This window comes from Rattus norvegicus, chromosome 3 (genome assembly GCF_021556685.1).
Source record: "Rattus norvegicus strain SHRSP/BbbUtx chromosome 3, alternate assembly SHRSP_T2T, whole genome shotgun sequence".
In the NCBI taxonomy this organism is placed as follows: domain Eukaryota; kingdom Metazoa; phylum Chordata; class Mammalia; order Rodentia; family Muridae; genus Rattus; species Rattus norvegicus.
This window is the reverse complement of record NC_141536.1, coordinates 46649920-46663990: the sequence shown is the minus strand read 5'-3', so window position 1 is coordinate 46663990 and position 14071 is coordinate 46649920. Positions and strand designations below refer to the sequence as shown.

At 37.7% G+C, this 14071-nt stretch overlaps 1 protein-coding gene across 1 annotated transcript in view; it reads left to right on the top strand.

Moving 5' to 3' along the window:
* Positions 1 to 14071, top strand: part of Kcnh7 (potassium voltage-gated channel subfamily H member 7) — a 479251-nt gene that overhangs the window by 334961 nt on the left and 130219 nt on the right. Inside the window, 2 exon segments of the mRNA NM_131912.1 lie at positions 1313 to 1741; positions 6307 to 6327. Of these exon segments, the coding sequence (NP_571987.1) occupies positions 1313 to 1741; positions 6307 to 6327 (450 nt within the window).

Below are 14071 nucleotides of genomic sequence, written 5' to 3'. Positions count from 1 at the left end.
CCCTCAGGAGATAGCTATAACAGGCTCCTATCAGCAAGCACTTCTTGGCATCCACAATATTATCTGGGTTTGGTGTTTGTATATGGGATCCCCAGGTGGGACAATCTCTGGATGGCCTTTCCTTCAGTTTCTGCTCCACATTTTGCCTCTGTATTTTTTTAAACAGGAACCCTTCTGGGTTTGAAGATGAGTGGGTGGTCCCATCCCTGAAACGGGGACCTTGTCTAATCTCCGGGTTTGATCTCTAAAGGTTCTACCTCCCCTTTGTTGGGCATTTCAGATAATCTCATCCCTGTCAGGTCCTGGGAGCCTCTTGCTTTCCTGGTATCTGGGACTTGCTGGTGCCTACCCCCAGGTCTCCATCTCCCATTGCTACACACCTCTGTTCAAATTCTTGACCTTTTGTATATCATCCCTGTCTCCTCTTATACCTGATCCTGCCCCTCTTTATCGCCCTCTCCCTCCTCTCTTCCTCCCAAGTCCCTCCCATCCTCTACCTCTATGAATATTTTGTTCCCCCTTCTAAGGACTGAAGAAGTATCCACAGTATGGTCTTCCTTCTTCTTGAGCTTCATGTGGCCTGTGGATTATATCTTGGGTAATCCAAGCTTCTGGGTTTATCAGTGAGTGCATACCATGTGTGTTCTTTTATGACTGGGTTACCTCACTCAGGATATTTTCTAGTTCCAACTCTTTGGCAGCCTATAACTTTTCAAGACTTCCAAGTGAATTGAAAAACCATTGGAATATAATCTATCTCCCTTTTTACTACCCAAACAGAACTTACAGAACTGTTAAAGACAAAATACTGTTTGGTTGCAGTACTATTAAATTACAATTACAATTACAACACTGTTAATTAAAAGACTGCTAAAGATGTCTTCAAGTGTATCAAGTCCACTTCAAGCTCCTGTCTTTCTCTATTACTATCAATACCTCTTCAATCCCGTATATATTCTCATTCATTTCTCTGTCTAACCCTTGAGATAAGATGTTGGATCTATTTTTATATGTAAATTGTGGGTGTTTACTGAATACATGTTTTTGATCTGTAAAAGCTAAAGGTCCTGTGTCATGTAAATAATATTTTCATGTCACTTGTGGTTTTTGTGATTATCAAAAGGAAAGTATATATGTGCATGTGTAAATATATATATATAATTGTTCTTTTACAATATTTCTTACTAAAGCAGAATTAATTAAATATATATTTCAGTTTTTGTATAGCACTTAAATGTGAGTTGATTGTGTTCATTAATTTTATAGTATATGTGCGTAGTGTAAGAATACTCTTTTCTGTCTTCTTTTGTAGGGAAACTTTTTGGGTTCAAATTTCCTGGTCTGAGAGTTCTAACATACAGAAAGCAGTCCTTGCCGCAGGAAGACCCGGACGTGGTAGTCATTGATTCTTCTAAGCACAGCGATGACTCTGTGGCTATGAAGCACTTTAAGTCTCCCACGAAAGAAAGCTGCAGTCCCTCTGAAGCAGATGATACGAAGGCCTTGATACAGCCTAGCCAGTGTTCTCCCTTAGTGAACATATCAGGACCTCTGGACCATTCCTCTCCCAAAAGGCAATGGGACCGCCTCTACCCTGACATGCTGCAGTCAAGTTCCCAACTAACACACTCCAGGTCAAGGGAGAGCCTCTGTAGCATACGGAGAGCATCTTCAGTTCATGATATAGAAGGGTTCAATGTCCACCCCAAGAACATATTTAGAGATCGACATGCCAGTGAAGGTACGTAACACGGAAAGATTTTTTAATTGGGTAATGGGTGTTTATTTTTACGTTGCTTCAAAACTGAATGGTGATCTGTTTCTTCACAGAAGAAATGTGATTAAAGCCATTAAAACATGAATCTTGCATTAAGATTTTTTTTCTCATTTCCTCTTTGAACCCTAGTGAGTAATTTGACTTCTTCTGGCTTCCTTATCAGTGTTTCTGAAACAGTGTAGCCATTAGCAGCCTGCTACCTGGTGTGTTAATTAATTAATCCCTAATTTAAGATATGATTAGGTGATGAATTCTATCACCTAAAGCATAATTAATTTTCTTGGGTTTAAGCAAATAATCACACCCTGGAAGAAAGAGCAGTGTGCCCTCGCTGGACGGTGACACTGACCAGTGGGAGATAGGTGGGAAAGGCAGGATAGGTTAGTGGGGAAGCCCACTGGGCAATTTGGAAAGTAGAGTCAGAACTTATTTTCCATCCTTTCTAGCCTTGTTCACATTCCTAAACTAGCCAGAGTGAGTGTTATGCTTTGGAAGTCACTAAGGAAGCCATCTATCTTTAGCATAATAATAGATAGCATTGTTTGAGTAGTTAGGATGCCTGACTCATTTAGATCTCATAGCCCTTCTGTAGGTTAGGAACCACTTTTAAACTCCATTTATAGATAAACAACTGCCACAGGGAAGGCAAGGAGGTAACAGCCAGTCAATGTTGAGGCTCCTATGGCCTCACTACTCAGAAGGCTTCAATTCCACCAGCAGTAACTCGCCTTCGCTTCTATTCCAGGAGACTCCACCTTAAGGAAAGTTGATTGAGTCCAAGGAGCCTGAAAGTAGCCTGACTGGATACTCAAACACACTTTTCCAACCCTTGCAGAGTTAGACACTTGAAGGGTCCTTTCCCAGAATCCTCATTCCTTCATATGCCTTTGCCACCTAAGCTGTTGTCAGCCATCTTTTCAAAAACATAAATCTACTCATGAGGGTCCTTACTAAAGCATTCCAGTCATTATTCCAGATGGGCAAAGTTACTTTCTAGCCGTCTTTGCGACTGCTCACACAGCCATACCATACATATTACTCCTTCACCACTTTGTTCTGTCTAAAATCCTCTTCGCTGTCCACATTATTACTCAGCTGCAATCACTGACTCTCCCATTCCAAACTAGAGAAATCAAATGATTTCCAGAATTGAATGAACTTTTAGTTTTCAAAGTAGTGCATAGTTTAGCATTTATTCTATAGTTACCAACACATACAGCTATAGACGTACCGACAGACAGACAGACAGATCAATGATGGTTGCGTGTGAAAACTTGAAAATATAAGATACCATCATGGTGGGCACTCTTGTACCTGTAGTTCTTCAGACTTAGCACTCAGCCCAGTGTACTACTTATGACAGATACTCAATACCATTGCCTTGGCATTGAGAGAACCATGCTCATGAGTCATAATCTAATATCATACTCATAAGGATATAATGAGCTCCTTCCTCCACATACATTGATTTATATCAAAGTCTTAGTATTGAATCATGTAGGGGGAATCTTTCTAAAAAGCACAGTGAAATAGAAAAAAACAGAAGAGCTGAAAGAAAAGAAGTGGGCAGGAGTATGAGCGAGGATCTCCAAGAGATATAAGAAACAGAAACCATCTCGGAATAAAAAGAAGAGTTTGGAATAAGACAAATCAGAGAAACAACATTACAAGAGTAATCAGCACATCCACTTTAACCTATGGTTTGAGAAGGGTAAAAAGAAAACTAAATTAATGACAATTCCCAAGCTAGATAATTGTGCTCCAGACCACCTAGGAATATTAAGTTCAATATTTTCTGACCAAATGAGACCTGTATAACTGGAGTTTTGAACAATGCATTCTATGATGGATTATAATAAATCCAACTCTGTTCAAAGAACAGCATATACTTTAGTTTGTCCCTACCAGTCAGTACTCTCATCTTTAGCAAACACACCGAATCTTCAAAGTTTTCCCATAGGAAACTGAATTAGGGTAATAAATTTGAAAAATCAAAGTTCTCATGCTCAGAATGTCCTGCATACCTGTGTTTCAATATAATTTATTAGTATTGTATATAGAGTTTTACATATGTTGTTTTCCTCTCAGGTGGCCACCTCATGGTCCACAGGTACTAATACAATTATCAGGAAGGGCAACTTGTTATTTTTGATAATTTTAGATTTCTCAGTATAGAAACTGCATGTAGAAAGATGCTTAATAATGTCATCCTTTGTTCTCCTCTCTTCTTTGGGCAATTTTCAGCAAAATACTACCGTCTTGCCAATACCAAGTCAGTGTGTGGCTGCAGAAGGATGAACTCACAGAACATTCACCACAGTACTTCAGCCTCAAAAATGATCTTACTTTTATTTGTTAACAAAACCACTGATAGGCTTGAAAGGAATTGCCATTCTTGGAGCTGTATAACTCTATATACTTGAGAAATGGAATACAAGTCAGAGTAGATGGAGACCTTCACTTTTGATTTTAGTTTTACAAATTCTTGAAAATGATTAAGAGATAAAGTCCTAGAGGCACCAGATTGGAGTTGAGAAGTTCTCATTCAAACACAGCACTATCCTCTTAAGTACTCCATCTTTACCGTACTACAAATATTTTATGAATATATTAGCAGTTAATATTTTACGTAATCTTCTTATTTTTATTGGAAAGTACCTTGGAATTTTCCTTCCTAAGGCATGTATTACCGAAAACTGTCAGTCATTTTTGGGATCCGTTCCAAGTTAACATTATGAAAATTTAGCAAAAATGTAGTAAAATAGACATGGAAAATATAAACTTCAATTAGTTTATCATGACATTCAAGAAACCTGAAATTAGTCTGCCAAGACACTATGAAAGAGTCTAACTGTTCTGCTTTCTGCACTTTATATCACTGGCACTACGATGCTGCCATCAGTAAATGACACCAGGTATTGTGTACTTTAACTTTGGAACCATTTAGCCAAACAATCAATCAACCAATCAGTCAATCAATCCATACATAAACATATTAAATAAAACCACTGATGGGCATAGGAGAAATAAGAAAGAGGTGTCAGTTTATTTCAGTGTTCAAGTTTCTCATTCTTCCCCAGTGTCCCAGTGTCAAAGCTTCACTAACTCTACTCTAACTTCATTGCCATTTGTCTTTAGAGCATCTAGGTTTAATGAATAAGCATGCATGGGTTTGTGAGTGTGTGCATGCGTGCGTGTGTGGGTGGGTGCATGAGTGTGTGTGTGTGTGTGTGTGTGTGTGTGTGTGTGTGTGTGTGTGTGTGTAGAACATTCTATTAGTAGTTTCCAAAAGTGCTGGGGGTGTCACACCAGGGCCACATAAATGCTAGTCAAGTATCCCACTCCAAGCTAACCTCCAGCTCCATTTGTAAATTTTTCTAACCACTTGCAAAACAGTTACTACTTTACTAATGATTTTAGGCCACTCTGAGGGTGAAATTATTTGTGTGTAAACAAGATCTTGTTCAATGCTTCCTTTTCTGTGATTTGTTAAAAGAAAAGAGGACATGCCATTACAAGTCACATTCTATTAACACACTTCTGATCCAGGCAATGTCTCCTCTAACAATTCCATCAACCATAGTATTGAAATTACTTTCAATAAAAGCTTTGAAGCAATTATGCGGTATCCCAAGATATGAATATGCATAGTGATAAGATAGATGGCAACAAATGTATACATTTCTCAAACCTTGTATATACTTGAATGGTTTCTTATGACTTCATTTATTTTAAGCTTCTGTATTTCAAACCTGGCAATACATATTAATATACATTTTCAGTACCACAGAGCAAACATTAGATTTCTACTCTCAAAATAAATCTGAAAGCACTATATGCCAAGATTTAAAAACAGGCTGTTTTAATATAAACAAATTTATAAACATTATAGGTTTTATGCTGCTACACAGCAAACATGTAAATTATTTCTTTACAATAAAGGCTTCTGTTGATATATTTCAATTATTTTTCCTAAGAATGACTCATTAAATACAGTTAGATATTTTTAAGGTACACAGTAAAGAACAGTTAAGCATAAGGGGACAGTTAATAAAAATGTTCTAAACTATCCAAATTGAATTAGTAATCCATTGTCTAAGAAACTTTTCCCCATACTAACATGCTAAGGTTTAATTACGTAGAAAAATACTTGACATGCAAAATGTTACATGGTTTTCCTTTGACTTGTTACAAGCTACAGACATAAAAATTGGCTTTTGACAATGCTGCAAGTTAACCCAGCAACTATTCAGCAACTGTGCAGAGCTTTCCCCCCAAATGCTATAATTTAAAAATCTGTAACTTAAAACAGTTTAAATTAAGTGACATGAGTATTTCACTTCTTTATAATGTTTATTATAGCTGACAATTCAGTTTGTGCATTTTACTTGTTAATGCTTTGTAACATTTTCTATATTTGTACTTTGGTTTTTCTGACTGTTTCTACTAAGCTAGTTTGGTGTACTTAACATAATTTTAGTCTTCTTTTTTATATTTCTCTCTCTTTTATCCTTATATGCTCAAAACAGACAATGGTCGAAATGTCAAAGGTAATGTATAAAATCAAATTTCACCCTCTGGTGCTTAAAGTGCCCTCTACTTGGCATGTTAAGTTGCCTGCTGTATGCCCTGTTGATGCCACATCTCCATGCTGCCCTCAGCTACTCCAGGTGCCTGGTGGAGACATCATGGCTTGGTTTTGCTGGAGACATGATTACTTTCTCTGCTGTGCCATCAATGTGATGATGAACACCTTTTTTTATCCTGAGAAACAAGAATGTAATGATTGACAGTTGAACACTTCACAAATATATGGAAAGAAACGAGTATCGAGATAAATATATCCTAATGTAAAAGAATCACATGATCTGTTTCAGGGAATTTGTTTTCTCTTGAGTACAGGATTAAATAAAATGATCAGAGAGCTCTATAACAGAATCACTTCACTTGTTCCTCTTTTGTTTCCTTAAAACTAGTTTCACGTTCCTGGATGGCAGGGGGTATGGTTTTAAGCTTACTGTAGTAGTATACTGTGCTTGCATGACGGTCATTCTCTATTTTTCCTCTATTGTATTTCAACCACATTAAATTGTACTCTATAGGGGTTGGGGATTTAGCTCAGCGGTAGAGCACTTGCCTGGCAAGCGCAAGGCCCTGGGTTCGGTCCCCAGCTCTGAAAAAAAAATAAATAAATAAAATAAATTGTACTCTATATAACTCTAACCGCTGGCATGGTTTACAGCAACCACAGGGTAATATTTAACTGGGAGATATTCTGGATAAATTTGGATTTGGCTAAATTAAGTCTAGTTCTATTTTGGCTACTAAAGTGGATGCAAGGATCAAAACGTTTGGCTTGACTTTTGGCCATGCATGCTGCTGTGGGTGTCTAAATGGTGACAGTGATCCATCTTCTGCATGCCTGTTGCATGATCATGTCTCCACCAGTCACCATTATTACTCGGGAACTTACTGTCTTGACCTCTCTCATGTCACTAGTAATCAGACCACTGTGTGGCTTTGTGTATTGACTTCTTAATTGCTTTCCTAATTAATTTGAAACTGCCACTTGCTGATGAATGAGTAGGAGTAGAGACTGTAGATGATATGTGATCAGAATCCCAGTATAATTTGGAAATAAATGAGATTGTGAGATCTTTTTTCCTCTCCTTGTCTATCATTTTGTAAACATTTCCAGAAAGGTCTGTGCAGGAGATCTCTAATAGTGCAGTGGGATTTTATCTACATGGTTATTCTGCCTTGGTCTGTCCATTGTGACTTTTGAAAGGGAGGAACTGATACCACATAGGTGGTCATTTTAGTTGACAATTCAGAATGAATCCTCAAAAAGAACATAAAGTCTTGCTGCCTGTGTGTTCCCTGGAAATACTTATGCATAATATTAGTAAACAAGTAGATATTGATTTTTCAGTGACACTTTAAAAAAACTAAAGTGAGAAGTGAATCTAGTTTGATTCAAATCATTTGAAAATTAGGCTGGATATAGTTGAGTGATAGATAGATCACTTGCATGTGTGAACCCTGATCAAATGTGGAGCAAACAAGAAATGAAGGCAGTGGGGCTGGGGGGAGAGAAAGGAAGAAAGAGAGAAAGAACCTACCACCAATTATCTCTTTGTGAAAATAAAGCCATTTGTTTTAACTATATTAACTATTACATTAAACCAACTTTTAACTCTAATCGCTCTGTTTTACGACAGAGATCTGAATCCAGATAACTCCAACTCGTTTTATGAATATGTGTGTGCATGTATTTCAGATGCACATGAGTTTTACAATTACCATTTTCATAAAACTACAAATACAAACAAGATGACCCATCAAGTGTGCTTGTAAAATAAATTAATGCTAACTCTAAGCCTTGATAAGTAAAATATTTATAAAGGAGAAATACATCTCTGTGCTGTTTTCAGCATAAAACATATCATTCCAATTGAAGGCCACCCTAGAAAACAGTGTGAAAAACCTTGTAATGCAGATAAAAGATTTGCTGAATTGCCTGATTGCTCCCCTTAAAGCTCAGGTGCTGCCCAATCCCTCTGCACAAGGAGTACAGACATCTTTATTTTCAGAAGAGGACATACATTAACTATCTTGGGAAGTCTGTTTTAATTCCCATTTCACAAAAAACTAACACCAGCCTAAATTCTTCCTCCCCTCATGGAAATGTCCTCCCCGGTGGACAGAGATACATTCTCTGGCTGCTAGAATAAGAAACATAAAATCTTACCAGCAAAAAAGACAGCAAACTAGTGCCCAGCCTTTTCTTCCAAAACTAAATCATTTCCACCCAACCTTTTTCTTCAGGTGAATTCTGTTTCCCTTCAGTTAGTTTCCTTAGTGCTCTGACACCTTAAACAACAGTTAAGTGTTATTTTTAGAAACTGCAACCCCTGTAGGAGAAGAAAAGCTACTTCATACAAATTGCATACTATGGGTAGATAGTATAATTTGAGGCAATATCTCGAGAACGTGAAAAGGGTTTCTAATGTTACTTCAGAAACTTACAAATCAGCCCCCTCCCAGTGGTTTGTTTATCTGTTCCACATTCTACTTCATAGAGTCAACATTTACTCATCCTATTTAGTAAGTCATTGATAAAGTGGTGCCCCTATATTGTGTATAAGAGCCCAGATCTCTATTCCATACTTACCGGTTTCCTACTAGTCCATGAAGTTATCACGAGTCAGAACCTCAAGATTGGTAAGAACATCCAGCTCCACTGTAGACAGGAAACCTGTGGGCAGGGGCACACACGCACACACGCACGCACGCGCACGCACACACACACACACACAGAGAGAGAGAAAGAGAGAGACAGAGAGAGAGAGAGAGAGAGAGAGAGAGAGAGAGAGAGAGAGAGAGAGAGAACTTGTTTCTCACACTCTGCATTGGCCATTACCCAGAGCCTATGACCTTATCAGGATTTGCAAATTGACTCTTAGTGGAGACAGTCTGCTTTGGCAAGTTACGTGTCACGTACACACTGGAGCAGAATTTGTAGCTACTGAATCCAGATAACGTGATGTGCACTTCTTATGTCCTTTTCTGAGTGCAATAACACTTACTGGCTCCTGCTTATTCACAGGTTTCTTTAGCAAAGCTTCACTGCTAATGCTACACTGGCATTTTCTCCAATGCTAATCTTCTGTCTTAGTAATCCAGTTTATTAAATTTAATCAAAATAAACTCGATGTCCCAAAAAATACAGTAGGGGTTCAACAAGACAGCAAAGGCCCTTACTGCCAGAAAATGCAAATGTGACAAACTGGAGTTTGAGGCCTAGAAACCATATTAAATCATGTAAAGAGAAAACCAATTCCACAAAACTGTCCTGTGGTGTTCATATGCACATGCCTTGACATGTGTGCCCGGAAATACATAACACACACACACACACACACACACACACGCACACACACCCCACCACCACCACCACCACCACCACCACCACCACCACCACCACCACCACCACCACCACAAACAACAATAATAATAAATAAATAAAGCATTACCTTAGTCTGATAAATTTAAATAGCCTTATCATATATATTTCAAGTGTTTACAAAAATGTAAAATTTTTCCTAGTTTGCTGAATCTCTGTCCATAGTTTAGAAACATAGCTTACTCTGTGTCACCAGGAACTTGTACTCAATTTTACCCGATGGTTGGTGCGATCTACCTGACCACCCGCTTTCTCTCGTGTAAGTGCACAGGGACACACTCAGATTGCTATCCCATTTGCCACCCACCCTCAAAGAAAGCCAGTCTCCTGGTACACTTTTGAGTCCTCTATTCTCTTCGACTGAATCTACCATGTCCCTTTATTTCTGCCTGCTCCTTCTCTTTAAATTAATTTACTTTGTTTTTCAGGCTAATCTCCTTTCTTTCATTAGAGTCCCAAATCCCATCTGCCCATGATCAGTATCAGGGAGGCTGCCTATCACCTCTAAGTCCTCAGCCAAGGCCTCTCTGAATGTAGACCTAGGAGGTAGGAAACCTTATATTTTAATCTCTGGTTTTTGACTCATACCCTTTGACCTCATATCCTGTCAGCTTACGTTTAGAATTGGTGACAAAGGTATTGTTAATTCCTGCCTTAAAGCACTGGGAATTTATTCCATTGGACTGTGTATAGACTTCAGAGAACTCTATGAGAACCATATTCTTTCAGAATTGAAAAGACTTGTAGGTGGAAATATTTGACTTAAAGTCAAGAGAAAGATGAACACTGTACTTTGCTATACAGAGAAAATAAGCTTGGAATGTATTATCTGACTGGGGCACATAAACTATTTTAAATATACTGTTATGCTGAACTCACTAAATATATTCATCCAAAAGAAAGTTTTAACTCTTTCAGACCAAAAGTCCAAAGCAAACTGAAATTACTGTGTCGGAGATTGTTTTCAGTATTAAACAAGAGACACTAAAATCAGGACCCTAAAGAGGCAGCAAGTTCAGGGCTACACCTGAGTAAGACATTTTATCAGAGTTCTCAGCAATAGCTGACACGGTAATCCTTTCCTCACAAGTATGTCTTTCTTTTCTTCTTTACTTACTTGATGTTCCTGAAGTATAATTCAGAGCTTGTTAACCATTCCTAAAAGAAATAGCGTGATCCTCTTACCTTTAATATAAAGGGTTCACAAAGGCAAACAAAGTAGTTTATAGTCAAATAGTATGTATCTTCGTTTGAATATAAATATCCTGAGGCTGTAATTCAATAAACTCAGTAGAAAAAGTTGGCTTTCGAGAAACTAGGGACATGATTGGCTGTCCCATATAAAAACAGTAAAGTGGGAGAGCAGGCATAGTGAATAATAATAAATTGGCATTTAACAAAAATTTTGAGTGTTTTAAATGCTCAACACAATGAGAAACTAAGAGAACCTGAAAGGGATCTTAGGAAGTGGGACATTCTAACAAGGTGTCTTCTACTTTAAGCAGTCTTTAAAAATGGTTCTCTATGTGGTCTAATAACAATGAATTGGACAGAAGGAACCTACTGAATGTGAAGGTGCAACTTTATCTTCGTGTTAAAAACCTATTGTGCAAATCACACGCTTTGCTAGGAATGGGAAGAAGTGTTGGCAAGATGAATCTGCAGGTAAAGTACTTACTGCCCCAGAATGGTGGCCAGAGTTGGATCCCCTCACATTAAACACACATACACCACACACACACACACACACACACACACACACACACACACACACGCATGCACACATGCGCATGCGCACACATTCATGCAAGCATACACACACGCTCATAAGAATAATTAATTAAAATAAATAAATAAATAAATAATAAACAGTAAAGAATTTGTGGAAGTTCTCTAAATTCTTAGCAAACTGACATCAAAAACCACATCAGACATTTAGCATTTAGGGTGTAGTGTTCTTTCACGAGGGCACAGGAACTCTGACATCGGGAAAGGGATAATGATGTAAAATACTTTAAAAAAAGGCATTTGGCTCAGAACCTTAGTATAATTCCTGTGGTTACCTGGAAATTTAATATGTGCTCCCAGTTATCAAAGAATACTCATGGGTCATATTTTTCATATTTACACATGACAGGTGTAGACACCGACTGCCATCAGAACTCAAAGATGCTGGGTCGGCCACTCAAATGCTACAAAAATGTAGATGTCATTCTATATAACATATTTGTTTAAAATAGTGATGTACTCCAATACAATTATGTGAGAGCATTCAAGCAGTGTTTAATCTCACATGTTCATCAAAGGGGTAGCTCTAGAAATTTAATATTACTGCAACCCTACAAAATGTACTGTGCTGTTTATTGGGAATGTATCAGAGGTTCAGATCGTTACAAGCATTTTAACTATCTGGGTGCACCTTCGAACACATTCACTGGGTTGTCAAAGTGAGAATAAGAACTGTGATATTCAAAATTTTCCATCTTTCTAACAACCAATAGGGACCCTAATGAATGTCCCTTGGGAGCAATAGTTAATACTCTATAACCATAAATATAGCTAATTCTATGGAGTGACCAGAAGTAGCCATAAGGATAATAAAACTACACTAACATCTTCCTGGCCTATTAACATCTTAGATGAGCTACATAGACAATTTCGTACAGAAGTACAGCATGAGAGAGCATGTTCCAGAAACAAATTCAAATTGAATTTGAAATTTAAAGAATTTAATACTGCACTCTCTGCATGAATGTCACCATTTATGACTTTTTCATACCCCTAAGTACAGATTAATTACCCAAGGAAAGAAAATACAGTTAGGAAGAAGACAATGTCTAAGATGACTGAAATCCTAATGCATGGTACAAATTTTAACCAATGTGCCTGATAGGTAGGCAAAAAATAAATACACAAAACAGGAAAATGCCGATCTGAGAAAAATATCATAAAATAAATAAGAACAGAAGGTAGAAACTTCAAAAGGGCATGAAAAATAGCATTACGGTTAGAAGATTTGAATAGTTTGATGCCTCCTTAGATCCTATTTCAATCCGTAGTTTATAGATATAAGAGTATATCCTTATGAGAATAAGTACATGCATGCAAACATTTGAATTATTTGATTAAATGGGCTAGGTCCTCATCATGGGGAAGTTCAGCCAGGCAGGAAAAATGCACCTCAAGACAGGCAGTATTCATTAACGATAAACATTTTAATTACCTCAAATATTATAACTTGAATGGTATAAACTTCCATAAATAAAACTGTATGTTTCTATTTTACATAATAGTAAATGGATGATCGAAATGGTGGGTATTGTTCTTAGCATTATGTTAGGCCTGAGTGAGTTGAGTTATTTGAACCTAAATACAATGTAAGAGTCAAGTTGTTTTCTCATTTGAGACAATGTCTCACAATGTTACCCTCTCTGGCCTGAATTTATTGTATAGATCAGACTGGCCCCCAACTCATAGAGATCTACCCACCCTTTGCCTCCTAAATGCTACAACTACAGGCATGCATGATCAGTCCCATATTTTTTATTATAATATTTATTTTTTAAAGATTATACTATAAAGATGTAATATTCTCCTTCCCTTTTCTGTAACCACCACTTTACTGAGTCAAATTTTAATTTTATGACCCTTGAAAGATAACAGCTGAATAGACAGTTCAGTCTGGGCATAATGTAGTGGGCACCAAGAAATGTCTGTCCTGCCCAGGAAGGAGGAAAGCCTGAAGACCACTTGGTTTTAGCCCTTGATAGCCCTGAGATTAACTTGCTTCAAACATTACCCTGGAGCATTAACTGGAGACACCAGAGGATGGTGATGGTAGAGCAAGTTTCAGATAATAACACAGGCAGAAGTAACTAAAAGAGAGTCTTCCCACCCTGCTCTCTCAACCAAAAACATACTGTGCACCACAGGTGTTCTTTGAAATCTTAAACAAGTCTTCATGATGCTAAGTTTTAAGAATGATAACATAGAGTAAGCAACAAATCCAGCACATAAGAACTCCAGACTCCATCTCGACACCACAATTAGCAAACCATAGATGCGTGCCTGAAGAATATGGCATTGGTTAGACTCCTCATCTTTGACAAGGTAACCAGGGGGCTTGTCCTCTTCCGAGGGGTCTTTGTAAGAACAGAATGATGACAGTGATCGGGAGCTTTCAACTCAGACATGCTCTGTTTCTTAACTATGACTGTGCCTACTTTAAGTTGTGCTTGCCATAGCAACATTCTTGTGTGGTCTAGTTGTAGTCTAGTTATAGGATTTTTCTATTTAAAAAAATGTAACTAAAAATAAAAGATTTTAAG